The following is a 27,518-nucleotide window of genomic DNA, read 5'->3' on the forward strand; positions in this document are numbered from 1 at the left end:
ACTTCTAAGAGCTTACTGTAAATTAAAGCTGGATGAGACTCCTCTGGTCACATCCCTGCTTTAATTCCAAGAAGTGATAATATTCATCTTGAAAGGAGCCATGAACACAAGCTGGAGTTAGCTCAATGGACGTGACTGATCTTGCCCAAAGTAGTACAAATTTGGTACCTTACCACTGGTAGACGGCTTGAGAAAGAGAAGCATCATGCTCCCATAAGAAAGCATGGGGCAAAAAACTGTAGCTACCCCATACTTGGATGTGCACAGACTGGGATGGATAGGGAAAAGGGAGAACAAATATGCCTTTGTACTCAATTCAGAATAAAAGGCAAGTTCTCCTTTCCTCATTACTCTGCTATCATGGAAATTGCTTCATAGGCTTATTAGTACATGTGAATGTCAGGGAGGTAAATAAGAGACTGATCAAATCTTAAACAAAGCTACATCAACAATATTCAGCCCTTTAGTGGCCACTGATGACCATTGAAATTCCAAATACATGGAATAACTATTAACTACAGAATCCCAATCCTGGCGGCTATCAAAGACAGCCTGTGGTTCTCATTCAGTAAGAATAAGCCTCTGTGCTGCTGTGGAGAAACAAAAAGCTAAGAAAGAAAGAAAACTTTAGGAAACTAAGGAGTCAAAGTCTTAGGGAAACACTGAGAGCTAAAATTCTTCAAATAAAAGCTGTTATCTGGTGCTTGCACCTTAGTGCTGCTGAACACAAGTATTTCACAGTTTTGGAAGCATACAGCACATACTGTATAATTGCTTTATGTTGTTAGCACAGAACTAGACAAGAATGAAGTATTCATTCTTAGTCTTTCATTCTTGAGACAGTACATATGTGTGTGTATACGTATGTCAGAAAAACGCAATATAATACACACACACACGGAGCATTTTACAGTGTTCTCGCTGTAAGGGCTGAACAAGGCACTTGCAAGCAGCAGAAATCAATCAAGACAAGCAAAAGGGGAAAATTCTGCTGCTCTTACAGAGCCTGTTTCCTGAATGAGATATAGGCATTATATTCAGCTTGGTTAACGTTACTGCAAATTGCTTTCCTTTTAATCCTGCTTTCAACTTCCGTCATGTACCACCCTAGTACCTTCCTAATGGCCAACACTGGTGTTGAGAAAGTATATGCAAAACACACCATTAAATGACCGCTTGTATTCATTAATGCCACTAAGAAAAATGAATTAACTTTAAATCAATTTGTAGTTATAAATAATACAAGAACAATCACTTGAAATGGGTAAAAGGAAAAGCAGTGAAGTTCCCTCTTCTCATTCCAGCTACTCAGACCAGCAGTCCAGTCACGCTTTGCCATCACGAAAAATGCACAGTGGGAGACACCTCTTTGTAGAGAAATAACTATATAACCTTAGGGACAAATATGAAATGGCAATTTGGATAATTAGCAATCTTCTGTAGAAAACTTGATTATGAGACAAGTCTGGATGAGTGATGGAGAGAGGGCAATTTGTAGTTTGATTATCAGAGGTCATCACAGACTAACTGGCAACTTGAGAAGTTTCTCACACAGAAGATACCTGAAGGATATAATTGTAGAAAGTTCATTCAGCATTACATATAATACACAAAAAGCCAGATTTTGATCCCATTCAGTACTGAGAACACAGAACAAAATAAGATTTGCACAATGGATGATTTTGTACTAATTCTTTTAACAGCATATTCTTAGCAATCATATATTCCATATTTGATAATGTGATGAAGTCAGACTTGAGGCCCTTTTAAGTATCTCTGCAGTGTGACACTCAAAGATCAGAAACTGAAAAAAGCTTGAAGTTGAATCATCAAAAACTGTGCAGAAAGCATTCAAGTGGAGCCTTCTTCATCTCTCACTTTATCTTCTATGAAGCCATAGTGAAGACAGTAATTTCAATGGCACAGATTTTTATTTCCAAAGGGTTCTTTTTGTGTATTATAAAGGCCCCTGAAAATACTTGCTTATATTTATATCTGCAGGCTTTTAAAAAAAAAATGTACCTTTATTGTCAGCTATTAGCAGTAGTGGACAAATCCTGAAAATATTCACATCCATGGAGGACCAAAGCCTGTCATGCTCCAGTCTGACACATTTCTTACTCTCTCCAAAGGGCAAGAATCAAATGCTTCAGCTCAGCAATGTTTGAATGCCCAGAGCAATACAGATTTAAAGGCCTCCATCTGTTACTGCAGGCTGCAACTGGCTGCCCTTCACGGTGCTGAATCAGCATTTCTTGTCCAATAACCAGCCCAGCAGGAGCAGGACAGCAGCATTTAAATGGGAGTTTATAATATTTACAGTAAAGGGAAGTGGGTGCGGAACAGATTTAAAGCATGTGTCTGCATTTTTCTGTGGACTTCAATGTTAATGACTTTTTTTAATATGACTATCACTGCTACCTTCTACAGTAAGACCACATGGAGTCACAGAGCCACTTTGGTTGGAGAATATTTCTTAAGACCAGTCAGTCTAGCTCCATACTCAAGCAGGGTCAAAAAAGTAATACTTCACCTGCTCTTCAAAAAATTTCATCAGATTTTGATTCCCTGAATGAGGGCACTGTAGGAAGCAATACTTGAGTGGGTGAAACCAGAGACAAGAGAAACAGTAGTAGCATTTTGGCCGCACCTGAATGCAGGTGGATGAAAGCATGATATAAGGAAAAGCTGTGCTCCTATACACACATTTTGCCATCACCAGATCTACAGGACTCCCATCTTTCATGCACTTTTTGCTGTGAATGTTTCATCCAACAACTGCTCAGATGTAAAAGGCATCACAAGTCCCTCAAACAGCATTTACAGATTTTAAGATCTTTCAGAGTAACCCACCAGATAAGCAGTGGGTTGCAATAGTGAAAGCAAACACTCAAGCTCAGCCCCAGATCCTAGAGCGGGTATCCGAGCCCTTTACTTGAAAAGGTCATTGTGTTATGTCAAAATCTCACATCTGTAAACTGAGAATAATGCTATTCTTGCATCCAGCTTTAAAATCTGAAGATGAAGCATAGATATGTGGTATACACTGCTTCTTTTTCAACTGGCAAATTAACGGGGCAGCATGCAATTTAAACAAATTGTGGAACCAAGAAAGCTGCATTCGGTCTTGTTTCAAATGTTATGTTTTGTAAGTAGTCAAATCATATGTAACTACTTCTGAGCGTGAATATTGCTATTTGCTTTAATTAGAAGAGAAACCTCTTTGCATTAAGAAAGCTATTAATTCTGCTCCTACTAGAACAACGAAAGTAGCCATTAAATAACATCACTAACAAATATAGCACTTGGCAAATGCTTTCATTATCACACATTGTGGTCATGGCAAAAATATGCTATTTACTTTCTGGTTTTGGCATAATGGCACTTGTGCCTGAAAGGAGGCCATCCTGTACTTTCAGTTTTAAAAAGGCAAATGAAGAAATGTCATTACAACATTTCACTTGCTGTTTTCAAAGACAAACCCAGAACTACATCTGAAAACCTGGAAGTATTTTTAGTGTTCAGTTAATCCTGCCTGAACGTGCCACTTTCTGAAACCTAGACCCTTCAAAAGGAATAAAAAGTTTCACGAAGATAAAAAATACTACGTTTAAAGTTCTGTTAAAAATTGTAATGGAAAAGATACAAAATACGTTATTTATTTTGCTAAAAATCAATCCACGGCATTAAAGTTGTTTTTTAGTACAGAGAAACAAAATATATAGCAGTCTATAAAAGCAACAAGAAAATTCTATTTTAAAAGATCAGAGACATAAAATAGAAACAATTAATGGTCTGAGTATCTATTATTCTTAAGGCCAAAGTACATAACCACAGCAGCCCAGGACTGGAGTTTTACAGGGCATGCACATTGTACACAATGATCTCCCGAGGCGCACAGGGGAGCGTTCACGTCCTTTTGGCGTATGGTGATTAGGAAATAGCCAGTGAGTCACATACTACAGGCTAGCAACTGTCTACTTTTTATGACCACTGGTGCAGATGAGAAGCTTGTACAAAAGAGACCATTCAGTCTCAGTCCCAGAATTTTAAACAAATGCAAGCAGCAAACCTAGGGCAAATATTTCTCTGTGATACAGAATAAGTGTCAGGCATGCAAGGCTGCCATTTCCCACAACAGCCCCATTTGGTTTGGATAGGCAGAGTCAGCTTTGTTGCTTGCATGGAGAGCAGAATGGGTAATGAGGACTGATCCCCTCATGGCTATGAATTTGGGAGAGCGAGGAAAAAAGGGACTGAAAGGCAGCCTTCTTCACAAGGAGACCTAGGAAGGGGAAGGAAAGCTCTGGCTTCTTCCTTGAAACCTCAGAAGAGGAACAACCTGATTAGATGTGAAAGGAACAGGGTCAGAGTTCTCCTCACAGAATAATGTGAAGAAGCAGGGAGGAACCAGCTCTTCTGGTGGCAAACAGCCCAAATTGTGCAATTCCAAGAAGGACTCTTAGAGCTCTCGAGAGAGGAAGAAGTGAAGGCATTGTCCAGAAGAGAGAGGAAAAAAAAAAAAAAACAAACCAAAAACCCACCAATAAAGAAACAAACTCCTTCCTGTTACCACAATAGCAAATGAACTGGTGTTTCACTGTTTTTCCTGTCCCACTGTACTCTGGCAGCACTCACCACTCCCTGACACAACCTGCAGGAGCTCTGCTCGCAGGCCATTGCCATGGGGCCACAGGAGTGCTGCCTGAGCACTCAGCAGTGACACAGGATGTTGTTCCTGCTGGCCACTGAAGTTCTCTTTGTAAGCACCTGTGACAAATCAGGCTGGCAGACCAGTGACTGGTGGAGAAAGTTATGCAAAATATATGAGAGGGCTACTACATTGCTGGGGAGAAAGTCCTATTTCAGGCTGCTAGAGTGACAGCTATAGCACACTATTGCTAGGCAGACAATAAATAATGCTGAAAATACCAACAAATTTACAACATACTTTTACAGAGAAATCTATTGAGAACCCTACGGCGATTGTTCTTAAAATATGTTTTATCTTTTTCTCCTTAGTTTTCATCAAGCTTTGATTGCAAGTTAAAAAAAATAAATAAATCCACCTTTCCTACTCTGCATCCATAAGTCACTCCGTAGGCACACTCAGGACTGCTCAAAAGTCCTCAGCAGGGTCAGTCCAGTTCCCACCCTTTGAGCCAACATGCATTCCCCCCACACCCATTCTGCGGAGCAGCAGCTTTACACATGACCCACCACCTCACCACATCATTACTGAGAAAATACAAAATTTATAGATCCTGTTTTTTCAACAAAAATAAATAATTAGAGCTTAAATCTTGTATTTAGGTCCTTATTTACTACCCAGATCTTACTAACTTTATAAATTTTCTTTAACAGTTGACCTTCACTCACTGCTATTTTGAGATGGAAGGCTGCAAGACAGCTTTAAAAACTTGTTTTGAGTTGTTCATAGAGTTCGTATTGAAGGTCTTACAAATACAATTAACTAACGTGGTAGTAAGATATTTGATGGCTATTACCGCTCCTGTTCTCCTAGGTACCTTAGATCTGCCAAATTAAGGTTTTGAATATGCTCACAGTGCGTGCTTAGAAAGGAGGGGCTGTAGCAGCAGCCACCGGAGGAGTGAACCCTGGTGACAAGGTCTGTCTGCGGGACTATCAGGGATACTGAGGACTGTAGAAAGCTGTAGAGTGCACCTAATACCTGAGCCATCACTGACTCAGAAAATCTGTTAGGGTGCAGACAAGTGAGAAGTGATCCAGGCAAGGAGGTGGATGCGGGGCCCTATGGGGCCGCTTTGCTGCTCTGCGTCAGAGTCTCATCCAAAAAGGATGCATTATGTGCAGGCAGAACAAAAATGTGCTGGATAACACTGATACCTGATGTTTTCAGCTGCTTTGCATGCATTCAGTCCTGGGTACAGCTTGTAGCAAAGCAAAAGACTGAGCACTTCATAGAAATGGCCTTATAAAAAATTCAGTTTCCTGCTTTTGCCTGGGGTGCAATCTGCACATTTTCCATACAGTTGGACCAGGAAAAAGAAGTACGAGGGTCTGATTCTCATCCATTTAAAGTGTTTACACTTTTAACAAAATAGGCTAAAAATGCAGAGCTACCAACATCAATTTCTCCGTCTGAGATTTTGCCCAGACTAAAACATGAGACATCTGAGACTGAACCAATTCAGGAATCCCTCAGACAGATATCGGAACAATTTAATAACATGAACAAGGTTGTAGTCTCCTGTAACTGCTTTACATAATATATACTAAGCATAGTTTTTGCTGGATGACGCACGCCCATACACCCCAAATATAAACCTATTTAGAAAGCAACTGTGTATCCACGCAGTTTTTTTTCCTTTCCAAAATCCCAGCACTTCATTTAATACAGCACAGGAGCAGAGCCGTTTGCACACTCCCATACAAGAGCAGGTCTCCCAGCAGTGCCTCATCCTGCACCAGCTCATGGAGGAAGGCGCAATAAAAGCTCTAGGTAGGAGGCTGTGAAAATAACATGGCTGAACCCATCACGATACTTCTGCCAAGTCTCTCTGTGACCGTGCAAAAAGGACATGCTGCCCATTCTGCTAACATATTCCAGTACGCCCACACGCTCAAAGGTTACGATATTGTGAAATTGCACTGGGATTACCTTTTTCAGGATTGTACCAGCTAACAGAAACACTGCTAAGTGCTCAGCCTTAAAGTGGAGCAAGGATGGCACCCAGTGGCCAAACAGATTCATCTCAGAAAAACGTTTCCAGCTATTTTCCATTCCTCACTTGTTTGGGCTTTAATTATGAAAAAGGTTCTACCTCTACTGTGAGCTGTTTGACAGGGTGAAAGGGCCTTTTAAGGCCTTAGCTCCTTTCTTTAAGGAATATTTATGTTTCCTTTTGTAGTTTTTTTTTTTTTTTTTAAAACCTATAGAGGTGCTACCATTAATAATTTAAAATCAATGCCAGCGAATGTTTATGACAAACAGCTGTTTGCAGCCAGAACCTGGTATATAGAAATAAACAAAGAAAAGTATTTTGTCCCATGTAGAATGCATACTGGGGGACAAAAGGAAAGATTTCTTCCTGATTTTAGAATTAATATTGCTATTAAGGAACTTGTTTAAAATTAAAGCTGATTATATTAATGACAGACATAAAATTTCTACCCAAATGGTGAAAAGCAACTTGATTTTTTAATCAGAGAATTCCCACCTGTATATTAAAGTCTCCTGGGTCTATAGAACAAATTCCGGCTGGTTAAATAATGCTTTTGATTATAAAACATTGTTCTGTTTTTCTTTGTTTCTTTGACATGGGATGTGACTGACAGGGAAAGAATTACAACAAACCCACAGTGAAGACCTCTGAAAGTACCGTCTTTCAACAGTACTTCTAATTTTTCTAATACAAATTATATATGAATATTTGATTGATACTCCTCCTGGTTGAAATATAAATATAAATTCCCAAGGCTACCATGGACTCATGCATACTATTTTATTACAAGTGCTGATTTAAAAAAAATCATTCTTCAAACACTCCTTACACTCCTCAGCCTTGCATGACACTTTAAACGTATTCTACGCCTTATCACCTCTTGCATGCTTGTTGGCTAAATACTGGAGCAATGTTGAATTGTACTTATTTGTCAAAAGTTTTCCTGTTGAGGTTTTTGTAGAGTGTGATGGCTGATCAGCTGTCCTTCTGACTGACAGCAGGTCTGTTAGATAATGAATCATTTCACCTTCAGCTGGGAAAATCTCTTTTCTTTCTTTCTCCTTTTTTTTTTTTTTTTTTTTTGTAGTTTTGGATGTGAAAACAGAAGCAACAAATTAGAAACTTCCCGTGTGCATAACAAATATACGAGTTGAGCAAAGGAGTAGCTTTCTTTCTCTTTTTTTTTTTTTTTTAAAGTATGGGAAAATTAACTGTTTTATTACTCACTCTTCTGTTAAAATTTTCTGTTGAAGTACCATTGTATCAGTGTGTGTAATTACTAAGAAACTGAAAAACAGCTGCTATTAAAGGCAGTAAGTATTATTTTAATATACTCTGAATGACTTTTAATACTGTAGGAGAATATTAGAAAACAGCAGAAATTCCTGGAGCTCTATTATAATCTAAACCACTTGAAATATATTTCAGGGTTTTTTTTTTTGTTTGTTTGTTTTTAAGCTACATAATAAAAGGACCAGTTTTAATCATGCATGAATTTTTTTTTTTTTCAGTGACAGAGGTTTATTATTTGTCAAAGCCTTTAGCGAGGGTACTTAAGCTGTAGCACCACTGTGAGGAAGCTGACCTCAGAAGTACTCGTTACATGTATTTCTAATTACTGTGTCTTTACTCTGCAGTCAGAACATCAACATTGATTTTTCACATTTGTTTTCAATCCTAGCCTTTAAACCTCTCTCTCTTTAACCTGCAATTTAAAACATGCATAAATTGGTCTGTACAGGACACATTTACCAATTAAAAAAAATAATCGTTTACGTAGTCAAATAATATTTCTACAGTTTCTTACTGGCATCTCTCTGACTTCCTTTGCCCTGACTTAATCCACAGACCAGAACCTATTCTTTCCTAAAGGAAGACTGTTACTTCTTAAGTTCATTCAGTGACCTGTGCTACCTCAAACTAAACATGATGTAATGTGTTGGAATGGGTATATGATTAAATTGTGGGCTTCATCTAGGCTCCAGGCCATAGATTTTTCACTTCTGCCTCAACTCTCTGAAATTTCATGGTGCCTTTTCTCTTGAGAAAACTTTTTAAAACCAGGATTTACTGATTTCCTGTGCTCAACAGTAAACCAGCTTTGCACAGGCTCATAATAGAAATGCAATATAATTATTTCTAATCATAAGGCAGAAGTGCTGAAATATTTAAATAGAGGTGTTTTCGTATTTCGTATCTCTCATGGAACATATTAAAAATAGCTCAGGTTTTTCCTCAATAAACTGTAAGATTGTTCTTTTCTATGCTTTATCTTCATTAAACCCTATCGTAATGGACCTGGTTTCATTTTGGGAGGAACTGTTGCACTGTAAGAAATGCACTTGAGAGCCACAGGTCCTGGCATTGTAGAGAGCTGAAGATCAGCTTCATAGAGCAATTGGGAAACACTTCCAGACACAGGAAGGGAACACTTCTTGCTTAAAAAACAACAACAAAACAACACAGTAATTCAGCAAACTCAGGGTTTCCATCAGACTATACCTTAGGTTTCAGAGATTCCTCTGCAGCATAAACATAGAGGGCAACATCTCTTCTGGGTAACATAGTGATGTAAAAAAAGCAGAGTTTTTTCTTTTCCCTCTTCAAACAACATTGATGGAAAGCACTGGTTAATAACATAACAAGGGCAGTGTCAGACTATGTGTCAGACTAACATTCCTTCTAAGGCCTGCTCTTAACTCAGAGTGATGGACATAGGGTGCTCCTCCCAGCTTCAGCAAGATGCACCTCAGAGATTGCCTGAGCCAGAGGCATCTGCCTTCATACATCAGCCCTCATTTGCCTTTTCCTTATGTTATCTTTTTTAAAAAACAACAAAACAACAAAACATTAAGATCTATGGTTATAGGTCCCAATTTAACCATGTTTTAGAAAGATTGAAATCTATACTGCAAGAATTTCATTAATGCTCTTTAACCTAAACACTGCATGAGAAAAGATGACAAGCAGCCTTTCACTACTCCTCTTTACCACGCCTTTCCATTTCCTCTCTTCACTCAAATTTAAAACCATTTTCCAATTTTACGTATCCCTGAATGACAGAGCATTCGCTCTATGTCAACAGATGAGAGCCTCACATTTCAGAAACTAGAATTAAAAAGCAGTATTTTATTTTTAACCATTATTTATTTGTAATAATTTTCAGTGCATTTCTGCCTTCTTGTTTCCATGACAACTGAAGACATAGGCACGTGTGTTAGGGTACAAAATCATGTAATACAATAAAGATCTCAGTTTCATGAATTATAAAGCTCTCAACACTATGCTCTAGGTCTTGTCTTACATCAGCTGTACATGTGGAAAAGCAGGAAAAAATCATCAGTGCTTTACATCTTGCACACGTGCATTTCCCAAAGAGGAAGGTACACAGCTCGATAGTAACACTTCAGCCCTGCTGCCCCCCAGCCTTCTCCTTGTTTTACCTTTTGCTGCTATGCAGAATGGGGACCTGAGCCACTAGAAAAGCAATGGGGAAGAGCTCTGTGCCAGTCCCATCCCTCCTGCCACACCCAAGAGTAGTCCAAGTCTGTTTGACTAGTCCTGGTGAGCAACCTTAAAAATACTTCAATATGTGAATAATTTCACACACTTACAGAGTGGTGTGGGGCTCAGAACAACTCCACGTGCTTCACCATATTCACAGCTGAGACCATGGCTTGCTACACCTCTTCTGCAGACATTACAAGTCTGTGACCTGTTGTTGAATCCATGTTACTGGGCAGATCCAAAGTGTTACCTACACAGCCAAGTGTGGAAAACCTCATCTTCCAGCTACACATTTACACATGGAGTAGTTTGTAACTGGTCCAAAACAAAAGGCAGCTTGTCTTTCATTTGCCAAGTAAGAATAATGTAATTTTCATAAAATATTACAAATGATTTAATTACTATGATATAAAAGTAATTAGCATAGTTCTAAGTCGAAAGATGATGACACAGCAGAAAGTAGTATAGCTTAGGAAAGCATTCCCCATCCTTACAGAGTTTGGAGATAAAATAGATGTATAAAATTATATTTTCCGTTGTGCTGCCACTGTTCCATTTTTAAGGTGGGTATAAAAATTGTAACAGCACATGACATGAATACCAAATTCACTTTATCTCATACATTTAGTGCACAGTACCAAACTCATGGAAACCAGACATTTTTCATTCATTCAGGTGTTTACAATATCATAAAAAACAGCAGTCCTAAAAGTTGTTTCCCATTTCGGTTCAACTCTCTTCATTTTTTACTCTATTAATACCTGTTTTTGAGACACACACAAAAACCTCCCTTTGTGAAGGTAAGTCTTAGCTAGCTACACCTCAGGCTACGGAGTTGAGAAACACAGGGATTGTTATTAATGCTGCATTTTGAATGGAAGCCTCTATAAAGCAGGTGATACATTATTTTCTGTTGTGCAGATCTCCCATGTGCTGTTTGACCTAAAAAAGGGAATCTCTCACAGGGCTATAAATAATGCATCATAGTCATTAAATATTGATTTGGCTTATACCATTCACAGCTGCATAATTAGGTTAGCTTTTTAAAAATAGCTTCTTGTATATTACCCATAATAGGACAGTGTTTACATATTCTCTTTGGAAACTATATTAAATTTAAAAGTGATTTGTGTCTGTGAGACAGCTTGCTGTCTAAGTCTCAGGAGTTGTTCATTTCTGTCTCAGGAGGCAGTAACTCCTGCTATAAATATCCTGCCCTGGACACAACTCTGCATTCGTTACTCACGTATCTTGGCTTTCTATATTTGCCTAAAAGGTGACTATTTTTAGGCTCAGAGAGCCTGCATTTCAATGAGAAGAAACCTGGCACTGAAGAACACTGCTATAGGATATCATCAATCTTAGATTAATCAGACCTCATTAATCTTAGATTTTCTATTCCAATATTACAAGTGCTTTTATTTCAACACTAACACTAGAACATAATGAAAATAACATCTTTTTTCAAGTTTAAAATAAGATCTTCAGCTGCCACAGATTTTAAAATTATACATATATCTAACTTCTGAAAGAATAAAAAGTAGTGTTGATACAGTTATGATTCACTGGTGTTTTACTTGAATTTATCCCACCAAAACTCATTTTGAATTTAGTGCTGTTATGCTGATAGTACTGATGAGACGTATAGATACAAATCAGGCTTAAGACTTCATTCTTCTCAGATGTGCAGTGTGCCCAAAAGTACTGCCTCCTATTTTATTTTGTTGGCCTCCAACATCAGAGGCAGGTGTGGGGGATATGGCAGTAGAGGTTGAACCTTCCTATTAATTATTATTATTGTTTTGTTACCTTGGAACAGATGGCAGCAGAAGGACAGTCTGACAAAATGGTGTCTGATATGGAAACATGGATTCAGTAAAGGTGTGTCACTGAACTCCTCCCTGCAGAACAAATGGCACCCACTGACCTTCGTCAGTACTTGCTGAACATTTATGGAGACCAAACAGTGGATGTGAGTACAGAGAGGGGTGGGTGGTGCATTTCATTGGTAGCAAGTGAGTCACCTCTGCTGGTGCAGATTTTTTAAAGCACAGCGTGCAGCTCCTTGTTCATCTCTGGTGAAAACACAAAGCTAATGGTGGTGACTATGTTGAAAAATAGTGATTTGCATCTAAGAATTTGCTCTATCAAATAGTGCTCTTGTGCACTTTGTATCTGTTGTAGTTTCTGTGGAGATAAATAGGAGGCATTACTCCCATAGCAGCCTACATACATTTTGACTTCTTTTAATTCATACACCTCAAAATGCACATCCTCTTTCATATAACCTGGTAGTACAGTGTATATCCCACATACAGGTCTAATGGTAGGCATGCTGCAATTAATTCTGATTAATAATTAATTCTGATTCAATAGGTTGTTTTTGAAACTCTATCCATTAAGTTTTTCTTGTGTTTTTTTTTTTTTTTTGTTTGTTTGTTTGTTTTGTCATTTTAAAGACTTAACAATTTTCAGGAAAACACACCGATTTTATCTTGCATATCTACTCAAAGTTTTATTTAAAATTCATTTTAAGTGGGCATGGAAAAAAGGACTGAAGCTTAACTTTTAACTTTTTTTTTGCCAGAGACCTTGTTCTATCAGAAAACACAGGGCAAAAGACTGACTATCATGAATAAATGGATAGAGAGTGGGAAGACCACTGTGCAGCTTTACAGATGCCAAACTTAGCTGAAAGTAGCAATATCTTTCAGTCTACTGAAATCAATGGCAAACTTCCCTAGGGTCAGACCATCCCCTACAGAAACTAAAGGCTTGCTCAGACTCTGAACCTAGATCTAAGAAGCAGCGTTTGCATCTGTCTTGAGGGCTAAAGACCCCCTCTCATCGCTGAAGGGAGCTCACCAGATGATGAGTGTGCTCCTTCCATCCCACTCACCCTAGGCACTGGCAGCAGAACCCGCAGGCGTCCCCTCGAGGTCAGCAGAGCTGCACCACACTGCCTCCGAGCTGCACATCCGCTCTGTGCCTCCTGAGTATCGCGTGCCTGCTAGCGTCAGTGCTAACAAATCCCAAAAGCTTTAATGCAAATACTGAAAAGGACTGATGACATGAATTTTTAGAATAATGATTCACATAATTAAGTATTCTTCTGAGAAAAATACCTCCATTCACTAATGGAACATTTTCTACTCATACAACCATTTTTGAACTCTGCTTTCAGATTTTTACAATTAAACCTACACTTCAGTAACATCAGAATTGGAATCCCTTCAAAAATGTGCAAAAACAGTTTGGTATGAATTGATGCTGCCACTTTTGCTTTCAGACAGCTGTTGACACCTGATATGAAGCAATCCAATTGCATTTCACGGTCAGTTATCTTACCCTCATTTTTCATCATCCCAAACTTCTCCCTGTATTGTCCAGCTCCACAACCAATGGTATTCCACATATTTTCCCATTCAAACTGCTGAAGAAAGGTGCTTCTGAAAAGCCAGAAGTGATCTACTGGCATTATTCTCATTTAGATGTTTCTATCAAGGGTGTTGCTCCTGTTCTGATTGAACAGGAACATCAGGTAAATCATAACAGACATTTTCACTGACATCTGCCAATAAATCAGTGAAAGGAACAGAGACACTTAAGCTCCAAACATTTCCAAAGGGAGGAATTGTTTACTAGCTAGTAAAGTCTGCAGGATGACCCTCAAATAACAAAGGGCTTACACAAAATATAACAGTATCACAAACAATGATAAAGAACAGATTTCTAGGTAGGTAGGATGCCCCAGGAGACCTTGGCAGGAAGGTCAGCTGCCAGAACTCTGCAAGAGGGAAGACAGGAGCAATTTTATCCCATAGATGGATGGCCCTCTCTGGGGATAAGCTCTTTGTTGAGAACCCATAAGGCAAGCTGGTCATCTCTCTCTCACTCTAAGATCATTGGTGCAAGACACTACAAATGCTACCTAGCACTCATATTTTGGGGGAATAGAAAGCAAGACAAATAGATATAGGAGAGAAATATTCTTCTGAAAAAAACGTCATCTTACTTTAAGCATTACTCTGGTATGGTCCTTATCTTCTTATCTCTATCATTTATTCAAAAATATAGCTATTGTGCTTTCTAATAAACACTTTTCACTTCTTTTATCTTACCGTTTGCAGTTAAATGAATAGTTTTATGTCTTCAAGGTAAATAGATAATGACAACATATTCCTTATTTGGAAACTAGCAAATCTATTAATGAGGACACCTCCTCACACTAACATCTAAGTTAGAAAAAAAAAATTAACAGTGAGCCTTTATTTCAGTTACATATATCAGAATGGAGAACTGTTGACAATCAAGAAGACTCTCTGGAATTCAGCAAGCTATTTGCTGAATCTTGGCAAAAGCTATATTACATGCTGTTATTCTAAGGTAAATTAAATACCAAAAATACAATGAAACATTCATGGTCCTTCATCTTTTTCTCTCACTTGTTTCTTGCGCAGTGCTTGGTGTTCTGTAAGTCCAAGTACAACTTACTAAGCACACTGAAATACTTTCTGATGGCAGTAGTGATCTTCAAGTAACTCGCTTCCAGTAATCTAAATTTCATCTATGAAAGGTGTGGGCAACTGCACTAAAATGTATGATATTATATAAAGATCATTTTACCTTGTCACCAGCTACTGTTGCAGTATTAAGACATAGCTTTCATTTGGGCTGTAAAAGACGATTAATGAACTATCAAGTGCTGCTTTTCACAGCCCAGGTAACTCACTAGTACCTGTTCTGCTAAGTCACTCACAGCTTTCATCATGGCTGCCTCCACAGTACAGAGAAGCTGTGGCTAGCAAGACAAGTTGTAAAGCAGCCATGAAGCACTGGTCAGACAGACACCAGGGAGTCACACCAGGAGATGTGATCATCTTTTGCAACAGCCCAGACCTTGCCACAGCCTCCAGATGTACATTGTGTACAGGAGACTAATGCTGATATCCACCACAGGAGCTTCTCAGAGAGCACTGGTAAACTCTCTACATCATAGACCTAGACTTGCTGCAAACAAAGAAAGGCCACCAAGTTCCCTTAGGTTATCTTGAGCAGAAAAGGGCAAAGCACATCACAAAAACAGCTCTGGAGTGCCGGCAGCATTGAAAGAGCAAGGCCACAATTTCCCCTGCCCTTTACTCCTTGGCAAGGCAGAATTTGGCATGAATGCATAATTATTGATTCCTAGCAATGCTAATTTCAGCATGCACTGCTTTACACTTTTGCCCAGGACATTTCAAGAAGTTGGAAGAGGATTTCTTACCTTTATACCCATCCCTCTGAGACTATTCACAATCTTGATTGTGAATCCTCTACTTCATTAGTAAACACAAAAAAGCTTCCACACTACAAGCAAAGCCTGATGTTTTCCCCATTTTCTCTAGCTTCTTCCTTAGCTGTCACTGTGGTATGACTTCCCCGTGGTTGTTCTTGCTAAGGAGGCCACCAAACCCATACTGATGTGTAGTTCCAGCAGCCAGGAATGGCACCATATTTTGCTTCTGTGCACCTATCACTGCAACTCTTCATCACATTTAAGATTTTATTTTCCACTTTCTCTGTCTGACAGCCTAACACATAATACATCCTGCTGATTATTATTTCTACTTTTTATATAAAATAAAACTTTAATCTGCATGCATTTTAATTCACCGTTATATTTTCAGAAATAATTAAAAGTTTAAATCCTTACCTTAAATTTATCAACTTCTGCCTTTGAACATGTTGCATGATAAGATAAAACCTGCCTCAGAAAAAAAGATAAAAAACACTTTTGTAGAATCAACAAGAAATAAAAGGACTCTTTCCTGCAGTCTAATCAATGACTTTAAAAACAAATTTAATTAATACATATGCCTGATAATTCAGTTCTGAATATCAACATACAATTATTAATTGCAGGTTATCATGTGACATTTATATTTTAGGTAATTTTGTAATGAAACATGGATAGTAAGTACTTTTATAAGTGCTCCTACATTGTTATCCTGCAGTTCTGCAATTAAAACAGAAAGAATTTAATGTAAAAATAACTGTAGATTTATAGACATTAAATAATGCCTTTTGCTACATAGTAGAGCTTTAATGCCTCTGCTAATGGCACATCATTGCATGCAAATTAGCACCTCTATGCTACTCCTGACATTCTTTTCATTTCTGTTGTGTAGAAGAAAGCATCAAATATAATGCATAAAGTACTGTGTATCTAGTGTAACAACCTAAAAGTATGCATACATGGCATACGTTATATACTTATATGAAGATAGTAGCATTGAACAATCAACTCCACAGGGCACAAAAGCCATCCTGTGCTGCATGGTAGGAAGCAATAGTCCACAGGAGAGCCTGGAAAGCCAGAGTACTTCTACCAAGAATCTCCTCACCCCACAGCAACAACTAGTCTGCTCATGTACTTAAGCTATGATATAGACTCCTAATTTTAAAATTGCTTTCATATACAAATGTTCCTGCTACTCATACAAATAACCAAACACTCCTACAAATGCCCTTGGCTTGCAATACCTTGTGGCAATAAACCCAAAAAGTATTTACTCATGTTAGTTTTAAAGGCGTTGACTTCTACAGTAACAGGAAATCCCTGTACTACGAAAGATTAAATTACAAATGCCAATGTACTTGTTCTGTCCCACGTTTTACTTTCCACAACTATAATCTATCCTTCCTCAGAAAGTATCTATGTCCTGCCCTAGCGCAGTTTCTCTTGGAAATCTATAAAATTAGGAAAAACAAGTCTTCTGCTTATGACAGATTACGCTTAATACAAAAAAGCTTCTCCTTTATCTGCATTCATATCCCTGTAGATTTTTACTGTCCTCTCTATTATTCTTTTTTTTTCAATCATACACAATTTTTGAATCCTTAAAGTCAATCTTTCCCCAGCATTTATTTACTTCTTGGTTTTCTATTTATTAGTCAGTCTTACAAGAACTGTATCTCTGCACTTGGGTAAGAATATTTAAATAATATAAATCAAATTGATTGTATATGATAACAATGTCATCATGAAATGTCACTCATCATCACCCTAGCTAAATGCATACATATTAATAAAGTATTCTCTTACTGAGAAATTAATTCATAGTCCTTCAACATACACCTTTCTTTTGTACAGTATTTTTCTGCTATATCTTATGAGTTGTCATTCATTTACAGAGGGAATTACTCTGTCATGAGGCATAGTGGCCATTTATCAAATCTATTATGTATATTCAAGTTATATGACTATGAGTCCTTTTTAGATCTGAGAAAGAAGTTGTATTATAAAGCAAGAAATTCAAAATTTCAGTAGTAAATAAATTTCTATGTTTTATATCTATATATTTAAGTGTGATGCCTGCAACTGCTTTTTTCTTGCTAGGAAGAGTATTCAATCTAAGCTGTTATATTGCACAAATTACTGCAGTTGTGAGAATTTGTAGTAATTAATGACTGTGACATGTAAAGAAGGAATCTTTGCAGCAGGCCAGAGCAGCAAAGATTTCCACTTTCCCTCCAAAAGGGACACATAAATAAGAATAATCAAAATGCTACTAACGCTTAGAATGTTTTCTAAAAGACTTAATGTGTTTACATGCTTTATAGGATTGATTTCTGATACATAAGACAAATATCGTCAATATCTTCAGGAAAGGAGGAGAAAAAAAATGCTATCTTCTTAGCTATCCAGTTTGGTTTGATTTTTGTTTTAAGTTAGAAAACTTTCTGTCATTCAGAATAAAGCTGGTGTTTTGGTTCTTATCACAATGGTGAGCACAGTGGAAATTTGAAGGAGCTCCACAGTTACAAGCATGCTCACATCAGGGATGTCTAGATAATTTTATTGTTACAAGATTTGAAATTTATTATAATACTAAAATCATACAAATCTACTCTTTTCATTGAAGGAATCTTATAAAAATTATGAGTCTAGCATAATGCTTCAAAAAGAAATTAAATTTCGTTCAAACCTTGCTCAGTTATTGATTCAGTTAGGAATAATGTAAATCTCTAAAGCTGTTCTCAAAGTTCAAAGCTTTATCCTTGTGATTTTTTCCCCACTATCTTATGTTTAGAATTTCTAAAATATGATATAGAACTTCATTGTTGAATCAGCTTATAGAAGCTATTGTTTTTTGAAAGTTCTGCATTCTAGAGTCTGTTTTACTGGAGCAGATAAGTTTTGCTCTTCATGAATGGGGGAAAAACACAGGAAAAGAAATTCTTTCAAAGTTAGTGGAGGAAGACAGACATCAGCTTTTTATCCATTTAACTGCTCTGAATGTTGTGTAGACAGGCATTGTGCTGGAAGACCATTGTGTGTTTGCTCTGATACACAATAGCAGAGTTTCTACTGATCACTTTTTTCCTGTTCACACTACCTCTCATTCACAACACTAGAAAAGAAAGACAACAGGCTATGTAAAAACAGTAAGTTTTAACAAATGTCAGTTAATGATGGAGAAGACAAAGACTCATTCCAGCACCTGTATCTGCAATGAACTATCACTGTCCCCTCTTAAAGCAAAAACAAACAACAAATCACAACCCCCCCCAAAAAACAAAACAACTAAAGAACAATCAGGGACATCAGATGGGATTTCAAAATTACGTAAAGCTGTGCATGAGCTCTACAGCTAAGTGTATTTTGAAGTTTCCCTTCAGGACTTCTGTAAAACAGTGCTCTAAGGTGCAGAAAAGTAGATTAAAAATGATGCTAAGTACAATAAATTCAGGAGCAGTAGCTTTCTGTACTTGTAACTTATGAATCACAAAGAAGTTTCATTAAGAAGTACACATACATCAAGAGCCACAGACTGTTTTGCCCAGGATTTCTTCACTTGGTCATACATAATTGTGTTGTTGATGCCCAGACCACAGAAAATAACAAAGGCCTAAAATGAGAGAAAGGTGGGAGGAAGAAGAGAGAAAAGAAAATCAATTATCATTTTGTTATAATATAAACATAAAGATGAATGCTGGGTTAGCAACTGAAAAGAAATCACTAGAAGTGTTAGGAATGTTTATATAAGTTACCTTGAGAATGAATGTAAGTCATTGGCCTTAATTAGATGAGAATGATCAGATGCAAGAGCTATTTCAGACAGGATGCAGCCTTACTGAGTAGATAACATATCCTTCCCACCTCCCTTAAGTAGGCTGAACGAGCATTATCCAGAAATATCAAATCCTGCTACAAGATTGAAGTCCCTTACCTCAAACAGTCGCTGGTCAGCATCATCAAAGGGCTTCCCATCGAGTCTGTTTAACACTTGAGCTACCCCTTTAGAAAGAGTTAATATAAATTATAATCTTTATTCACCAAATTAATAATGCAGAACACTTTATTCAATAGTAACATTTAAAATATATTTGTAAAACTGGAAAGCAAAATTGCAAATATTTATCAAGAAAAACAATAAGCAGACATCAATATGTGGAGGTCTGTCTGTTTTGATACCAGGACTGCTTAGTTCTTTCAGCTGTTAGTCTTTGTTCTGTAAGTATAACATTGGGGAGCCAAACAACATGACTCCCAGTGCTTTTCAGAAAAGGTTCAACATCCCTTTCAGAAAGGATTTCACAAACAGAGTAAAGTTAGTTGTCCTAGCAATTTGAAGTTACATAATTGACCAACACTGACCTTCATTCCTAAGTATCAGCTAATTTAACAACATCTGGGCATGTAAGACCCTTTTTTTTTTGTCCTTCTCATGACTGGTCCACAGATGTATTGAACAATGAAAAAAATAGTTTCCTTAAACCACCTGGAAGCACTCCAAGTCTTGGCTCTAGCTGAACAGAGTTCTACTGCAACAAACCATTCCTACTTCATTTAGCTAAGCTTACCCTTAGACAAACAATACGAACTATCAGCTTCTGAGCATTGAGTTTCTCTTCTACTTTTCTCAAGTAATATGCAATTCACAACAAAGAATGAGCCGTATATATAAAAGGCTCACTTCCCACAGCATCTCTACTGATTAGGCTCAAAGATTCTGCATGGCACTGAGTACCTTCAAAGCAATCCCAATTCCAGCTCTCACCAACTGCCACAGCATACAGGGATGCAAATATTACAAGTCTAAACTGATTCAGCTCTGACTTGAAATCTTCTGGGGAAAGCTGAGGAGGAAACCGGTACTAATTTATAAATATTATTTCTTTTTTCAGCCAAAAGCCAGTAAGAATGCAGGTGTATCGTTGTTGGGAAGCATCCTATCAAACAGACAATAAAACCCTGTCACATCCTAATCCAGCACACACTGCTGCCTCAGGCAACCCTGACAGCTGCCTCAGTCTCTCCGGTAAGTCATCCCTAGCTGTGCGTTTCATCGTTAGAGGGAAACTGTCTGGCAGGACTGCAGAAACAGTTGCATGAGTTATACACAAAAGGTCAGACCCACAAAAAAAAAGTGTTGAAGCACAACAAACTTTTTTCACTAATAGTGTTAGCATTTCAGTTTTCATCGTGTTTGTTTTCAAATTTCAATACCATGTATAACTTAACAATGACACAATGGGAAAGCTGAAAAAGTCCATACAGTATCCAAGTCAAAACATCCCTTCTTGGATACTTAGCATGCATCCTAGGTACCGTAACTTCTTAACAATATTCAGCTGGGAAAAAGAAGAAAAGGAACACAGAATTAAAAAGACAGAATTCAATTTACATTAGCACAAAAATGGTGTGGCTATGAGGAAGTTCTTACCAATTATTTGGTGGTTGCTATTCCATATAGGAACACAGAGAACAGATCTTATGTGAAAGCCAGAGATCTGGTCAGCCTAAAATGTAGAAATGAGAGCTTCCATTATGCTCCTCTTTTACTATACTTGACTATCCAGAGAAATAATCCATTGCAACAGTTAAATTTAAGAATAAAATTTTCACATGAACCCACCAACAGAAAAATAATAGCTGTCCTTTGTATCAAAAGATTTTTTTTCTACATATAAATTGGGCAGCACTTCAAATGGACTAACTGTAAACCAAATACAAGACAAATGAATTATTCAGGACATAACATACTGGAAGTACAACTGCAAACATAGCAAGGATTGGCATGCTTTATTTCAGCACATCTCTTTGGCAAGGAATAGGCCCCAGGCATTAATTGTATTTCTAGAAATTCTGAATAAATTAGCATTAACACAGGTTTGTTTTTTTACCATTTTTACAGCTGACTCCTTTTAGTTTTCTTTTTATTTTTTTTTTTTTTTTTTTTTTTTTTTTACAAAGTCTTCTGATGTGGGCACTACTATCCATAGTGACATAAGTAATGAAACTGAAGCCAAGGAAACTCTTGCATGAAATACTTCCATGCACATTTACTGTAGTGTTATGATTGGTAAGCTTGCTGACCAAGACTATCCACTGATTCACATGCAGCCAAACTGCTGGCCACATCTCCCATAGCAGTAAGGTTCCACTGGACAGAATGCAGTGAAGACTTCATCTTTCTCTATGCCTTTAACATTTATTCAGGTTCCATACGTATATATATGTACACGCATTTTTATCTTCCTAGCTGTGACTGGAACTAATACCTTAGGATTCATACAAAACATCTACTAGGAGCATTATTCATCTTGGAGAAATAACTAGTCCAACTCGTACATTTGTTTTGTGCAAAATACCAGATTAAGAGGGTAGTTGGCCAAGTAAGACCACAGACAACATTTGTCTCTTTAGATGTTGGTTGTTTACGCTCCATGTGCACAATCCGAGTCACTGTGACAGCTAGCAATGACATTGCTAACATCAACAGCAGAATTTTCAGCAACAAAAATCAATTTGTGTAAATCTCAAAGTACTTGATAGTGGAAGGTATTGCTTAAATATTAACTAAAAAAGAATCACCAAGAGGCCAGTAACTGCCTGTAGTCATACGCTAATTCAGTGACGTGTTAGCTATACAAAGTCACATCAACAGCATCAGGCCTGAACAAGGACATACTGGAAAGAAAATAATTCAAAACTGATACACTCAATTTTACTTGTAACTGTAATTTTACCTTGTAACTGTAAAACTGCATTGTATTAGTTTCGATGCCAAAAATACAACGTTACATTCACATTTCTAAAAATCTTACTTCAGCATCAAAGCGAGGATCCTGATAGGCATCACTGATATTCACTGGGAGACCCGTGGAAGCTACAAGTTCAGCAATGCTGTTATTTATTAGCCAGTCAGAGTAAGATGGTGATTTCTCCACACCTTCTTTGAAACTATCAGAAGATATAGCAAGAGAAGGAAAGAATACATTCAATGTTGCTTCAAAGTGCAGCACATTTTACAGGCATTCTCACAGGAACTGCAGAACTGTTCACAGTTACTAATGGTTACTAAGCATTATCTTTGGAGCAGCAATTTGGTATTTATTGAAAGAGAATATAAAAGAAATTCTTCTTTATGCAACTCCTTTGATTGAAAATATCATTGATCTCCCACGATACTTACACATTTAATAATGAAATCCACTGACACGTGAATCAGTAACAGGATCATGTTCACATCTCTGTGGGAGATAAGCCTGAAACCAGTACTAAAAATTTTCTGTAAAGCTACCTGAAAGCACAGAATTTCAGATTTTAATTTTTTAATTAGGCTTATAACTTGGTCGTTTTGATCCATACTTCCAATGATTCTTTGTCTTTGTGAAATGTTTTTTCATCTGCAGTGCTAGATCAGAGTGGCAGTAGAAGGGATTGTGAAATGAGTCTTGAAATCAATACTGTGTATTACAGCAGGTGGATCCTGCTAGGTATATAATACATGAATATTTCCTCCTTGACTGACCTTCTGCCACAACTACTAAAGGACTACAGAGCATAAGATAGAAGAACTGTGAGCTCAATACACCAGCATCACCTCAGCTTGTGCTGAAAACTCAGTGTCTACATAGACCTTGAAAATCCTCACCCATTCCCCTGTCTACTCAGCAGGAAAATGCTCACTGACTTATTGCAAACAGGTTTTTATGATTGGCAAGCAGAAGCTATTTGTGTGAACACCTGTATGCATACTATCTTAGCTTTGAGAATAAAACTGGTCAACACCTGAGACATTACCTAGGAGAAAGTGATTGAACAGCTGTGGAGAAGACCACAATGGCTTGAAACTTCAAAATAATGGATAAGATGAAGACATATGCACAGTAAAATGCTCAGAAGACTCAATCAAAATGAAAGGATTGATTTTTGTTGGCCACATTAATTTTCTGAAAGCTAATTCAACTAAAGTCATTCTTTTGAAAGAAAACTCAATATTCCTAAAAGGCTATAAATAAAGATAATAATAATGATTTACACAAAGAAATCCAAGTGTATCAGCTTTAATTTGGGATAAGAATTTTGAGTGACTGTAATAAATGTTGCACATGCACTTTGACAGGAGCCTTCACTGAAAGAAATTATTTTTGAGCTAGGTAAGAAAATATATCTTTATGATGTAAGATTTATTTGAGGACATCAATATACTTGAGAAGTGGAGGAAAAAGATCTTTCAGGATAAGAATCTAATTTCAAATGCACAGATCCCCACTTCATATCTTAAAAATCTGGATACTTTCATTATAACCTAAGACACTTTAAATCGGGTTTAGAGTATAACTGTTCAGCATTTTAAACTGTAAATGATATCAAGTTAGGAAGAAGTTTTAGCAGTATGTTCTGCATCATTCTCAATCTTTGCAAGTGCTTTACAACCACACTCTGAAGAGATGCACTTGACTTTCACCAGAGGAATTATCAGTGTTAAATTCTGATGTGAATCTCAGCCAGCTGGCTCCCTCTCTATTCTCAGCAGCTCAGAACAATCAGAATTGCCTCAAAAATCACAAGCAACAATATACCATGGAAAGCTGTGAGCTGGACTGCTGGACTAATGCAGGCAGCTGCATGCCACTGCCTCCTGTTTTGCCTACACACAGGCAGAAGCATCATGTGCCAGACAGGAAAGAATGCTCTGCTTTAAGAGCACTGAGTGGTGCTGCAGGCTTCCCTCACACAGTTACGTTCTTGTGATCTTCCTGAAAGCGATATTCTCTGACGGGGCAGCCAGAAGTACAGCTACCTTTAATTCACTCTAAATTAACGTAAACCCTTCCAACTCCTAGGACTAGAAGAGCAGGAACATGCCTTAGAAAACATAAAAAACACTGCAGGGAATGAGGCGGTGCAGGAGTCGGCATCACTCCTAGCGATGGCAGCAGTGAAACAGCAATAGCACAGATTTCTGCACTTTCTCTGTGCCTGCCTAGCTGGGAAGGAGCACAGATATTTTCTGTGCAGCTCATACAAGCCAAGGTTGTTCACCTTCTCACCGCCTCTGGTATTCAAGTTATTGAATAGGAATCTCAGCTACATCATCCACTAAGATGCCTTCTGTGCAGGAAAGACATGGCTCACAGCACCTGCCCCTGCTCACCTCTGCCCAGAATACATCCAAACTGAACTCAAGGCTTCAAAGATTCAGGTAGCTTTCTTTCAAAGAGAGAAAAACTTGAAAACCTGTACTTCAAGAATAAAGCGATTGTCATAAAGGACTGTATCTTATGAATCAGAACTGAACTCGATCCTGGCATGTGCTGGAATCTGTCAAACAGATAAATTCAAGTGTGGTCTCACAAGGTACTTCTTCATAACCAACAGCAAAGAAAAAAAGACATGAATATTCATTACAATGTTCAAGGACTAAGCTGGTAAACTTTCACCATGCAGAGATGAAAAAGGCAAAAGATAAGCTAATTTATTCTAAAACCAAAGGAGGAAAAGTTAGAACCAAAACACTATGTTGTCCTTGGAGTTTCTCCCTCCTTCAAATTAAAACTTACAGGCTGAGAATGGTTTCAGTTATAATCTCTTTATATTTCCACTAAATTTTCAAAATAGTAATATTTATCTCCATTGGAGTCATGATGAAGAAACTCATCTTGCCATTTATTTTCCTACACGACACCGCATTAGTTAGGTCCATGGAATGTGAAATGAAAAGGGCAAAACTCACTAGAAGAAATGCTCAAATGCCAAGGGCTCCTGGCATTGTTCTGTATCCTAAATAACCTTTATTTTCCCACTATAGTGCCAGCAACTCAAGCTGTGCCTGTGCTAGATCCAAATGCAACATCATATCTGCCAGTCTGAACTTAATCTTTGTAAAACCAGTTTCTCCCCCCACTGGATGGAAAAATGAAAGAAAAGCAGTCTTCACATTAAAATGCACAGAAATAGACCTTTATAAATCTTACTAATAGTTGGCATGTGTTTATTCATCTCTCTAACTAAAAGTTGAGCCAATCGACTACAGGCAGTGCAGGCTACTACAAATTGCTTTTTGGTAACATGCTAGCATAACTATGGTAACAAGAAACAAGCCAGCTTGGTTATTTTCATACCAGTCTACACTGTCTTGACTAAGCTGGCTACTGATCAAGCATGACAAAAACAGGAATAACAACCACAGCTCTTGATTCACACCTCTGACCCCTAACAAAAGGAATGTATGGTCACCCATTTAATTGACCTAGGAAAGAGCAGGTGCTACCCTGATGCTCTTTCTCAAAGGGACTAAATTACAGCTCCCAGATGGATAAACAGATTATTTATTCATGTTTAACCTATAAAGTGATTTTTTTTTTTTTAATCACTTGCTTTCCTTTCCTGTTTTGTCTCAAGAATCCATCTCTTCAGTGGTTGGTAGAGTACAAGAGATCTAGTTTCTGTCTGTCTTTCTGTGGACCTGGACTCTGCTGTCAGCTAGTAAATTTAGTAATTCTGTGACAACAATCTACAAAAAACCTTAAGAATTGGGAGCTGTCATAATTTGGAGGACAATATGCACATTAACCTTAATGAAGTGGCCATTTCTTACCACACTGGAAGTAGATAAGAAAAGCACTAAAGGCAGGAAATTATCCACAAATATATTTCAAAGGCTGTTTGAAAAAAATGTGTGTGGCAAAGCACAAAGTCATCTTCAAAGCCTGCTATGTATTGCAAGATGGAGAGAAGGCTTACACCATTATGGCAACAATTCCACATGGAAAATTATAATCTAGAATTAGAATCATTTTATTTTACATTCAATATATATGAGTCAATCATTGATTTAGGGTCTTAAAAGACGGGAGAAGCCTTCTCACAATATCCCTGAAACTTCATCCACTTATTTGATATTTAGGACCTTTTATGTGAACTTCTGTGTTACCAGTTATACTATCTTGTAAGCATTAGTACAATAATCCCACAAATAGTTATCTTACTACTTACAGCTAGCCCTTTGTCAATGTTTAAAAACAGATCCTATTAAGCAAAACATACATTTGTTTTGACTGGACTCCCACACCAGAATTACTCACAGGAATGCAATTTTTAGCATATGCATGTTCTGTGAGGTTTTTAGGTTTCACAGCTTCACAAGAACAGAAATAAAATCTTACTGGAAACCTTTCTATGCAACTGTAAGGAAGCATTTTGCAAAAGATCAGCAAACAATTTAAAAAAAATTGTAATTTTTTACTTCAGCACTTACCATGCAAAACAACATTTGTGTATTTTCCACAAGTTCAATAACAAAAATCATCATTAGTTTCCTGGCTTCTCTTTTGAGATACTGATATAATGTTATATCAGTGTGTATAGCAATATTAACATTTATTATTAATATTGTTTTTCATTTTTTCATTGTTTTTCATTTGAAGCAAAAAGGAATCTTGTTCGAGTAAAAACAGTAGGCTGACACTCTTAAAGTAAACCTATCTAAAGATTCATAACAAAATAAAACCAAGATCAAGCAAATTTTAAACTGAAAAATATAAAGCAATCTATTACCACAGAAGACATGAGCACCAACCTGTTTTCAGTATCAGCACTGCATTTTGGAGATAGCAGCTCAAAGGATTTTGTAAATTTCACTACCTGTCACATAAGTAAAAGGAATTTAAAATTGTTGTTAAAATTACAAGTACATAAGTAAACACTAATGTAAAGTTACTGTATTTAAACCATATATTTCTCCAATGAACCTACAACAAAGAATTAAATCTGTATTTCCTCGCTGAAGAATTAATGTAAAAATGTACTACACACCATTCATAAAACAAACAATACCAAATCAAATGATAGCTTAATGAATTATGAAGAACAGAAATCATTTCTGCAACAGTATGCTTCCCTTCAGAGCTCTTTCGAACATGAACTACAGAGCTTTACCTAAATCTATTTTTTTTTAATTTTTTTCCCTCCTTGGGGGAGGTTGGGAGGGGGGGGGAGTAAACAGAAATATGCTTTTGCAGTAATTG

General features: G+C 37.3%; 1 protein-coding gene across 2 annotated transcripts in view; it reads right to left on the bottom strand.

The window, feature by feature from the left end:
- PDE11A (phosphodiesterase 11A) overlaps positions 1-27,518 on the bottom strand; it is a 128,775-nt gene that overhangs the window by 43,142 nt on the left and 58,115 nt on the right. For both annotated transcript variants that reach the window (XM_048953130.1, XM_048953129.1), the window contains exons 5-10: positions 27,071-27,135; positions 22,311-22,446; positions 20,927-21,002; positions 19,430-19,497; positions 19,016-19,108; positions 15,910-15,960 (exon numbers count right to left, since the gene is read on the bottom strand). In XM_048953130.1, the coding sequence (XP_048809087.1) occupies positions 15,910-15,960; positions 19,016-19,108; positions 19,430-19,497; positions 20,927-21,002; positions 22,311-22,446; positions 27,071-27,135 (489 nt within the window). The remainder of the gene's footprint in view (positions 1-15,909; positions 15,961-19,015; positions 19,109-19,429; positions 19,498-20,926; positions 21,003-22,310; positions 22,447-27,070; positions 27,136-27,518) is intronic.

This window comes from Lagopus muta, chromosome 8 (genome assembly GCF_023343835.1).
Source record: "Lagopus muta isolate bLagMut1 chromosome 8, bLagMut1 primary, whole genome shotgun sequence".
NCBI classification, from domain to species: Eukaryota; Metazoa; Chordata; class Aves; order Galliformes; family Phasianidae; genus Lagopus; species Lagopus muta.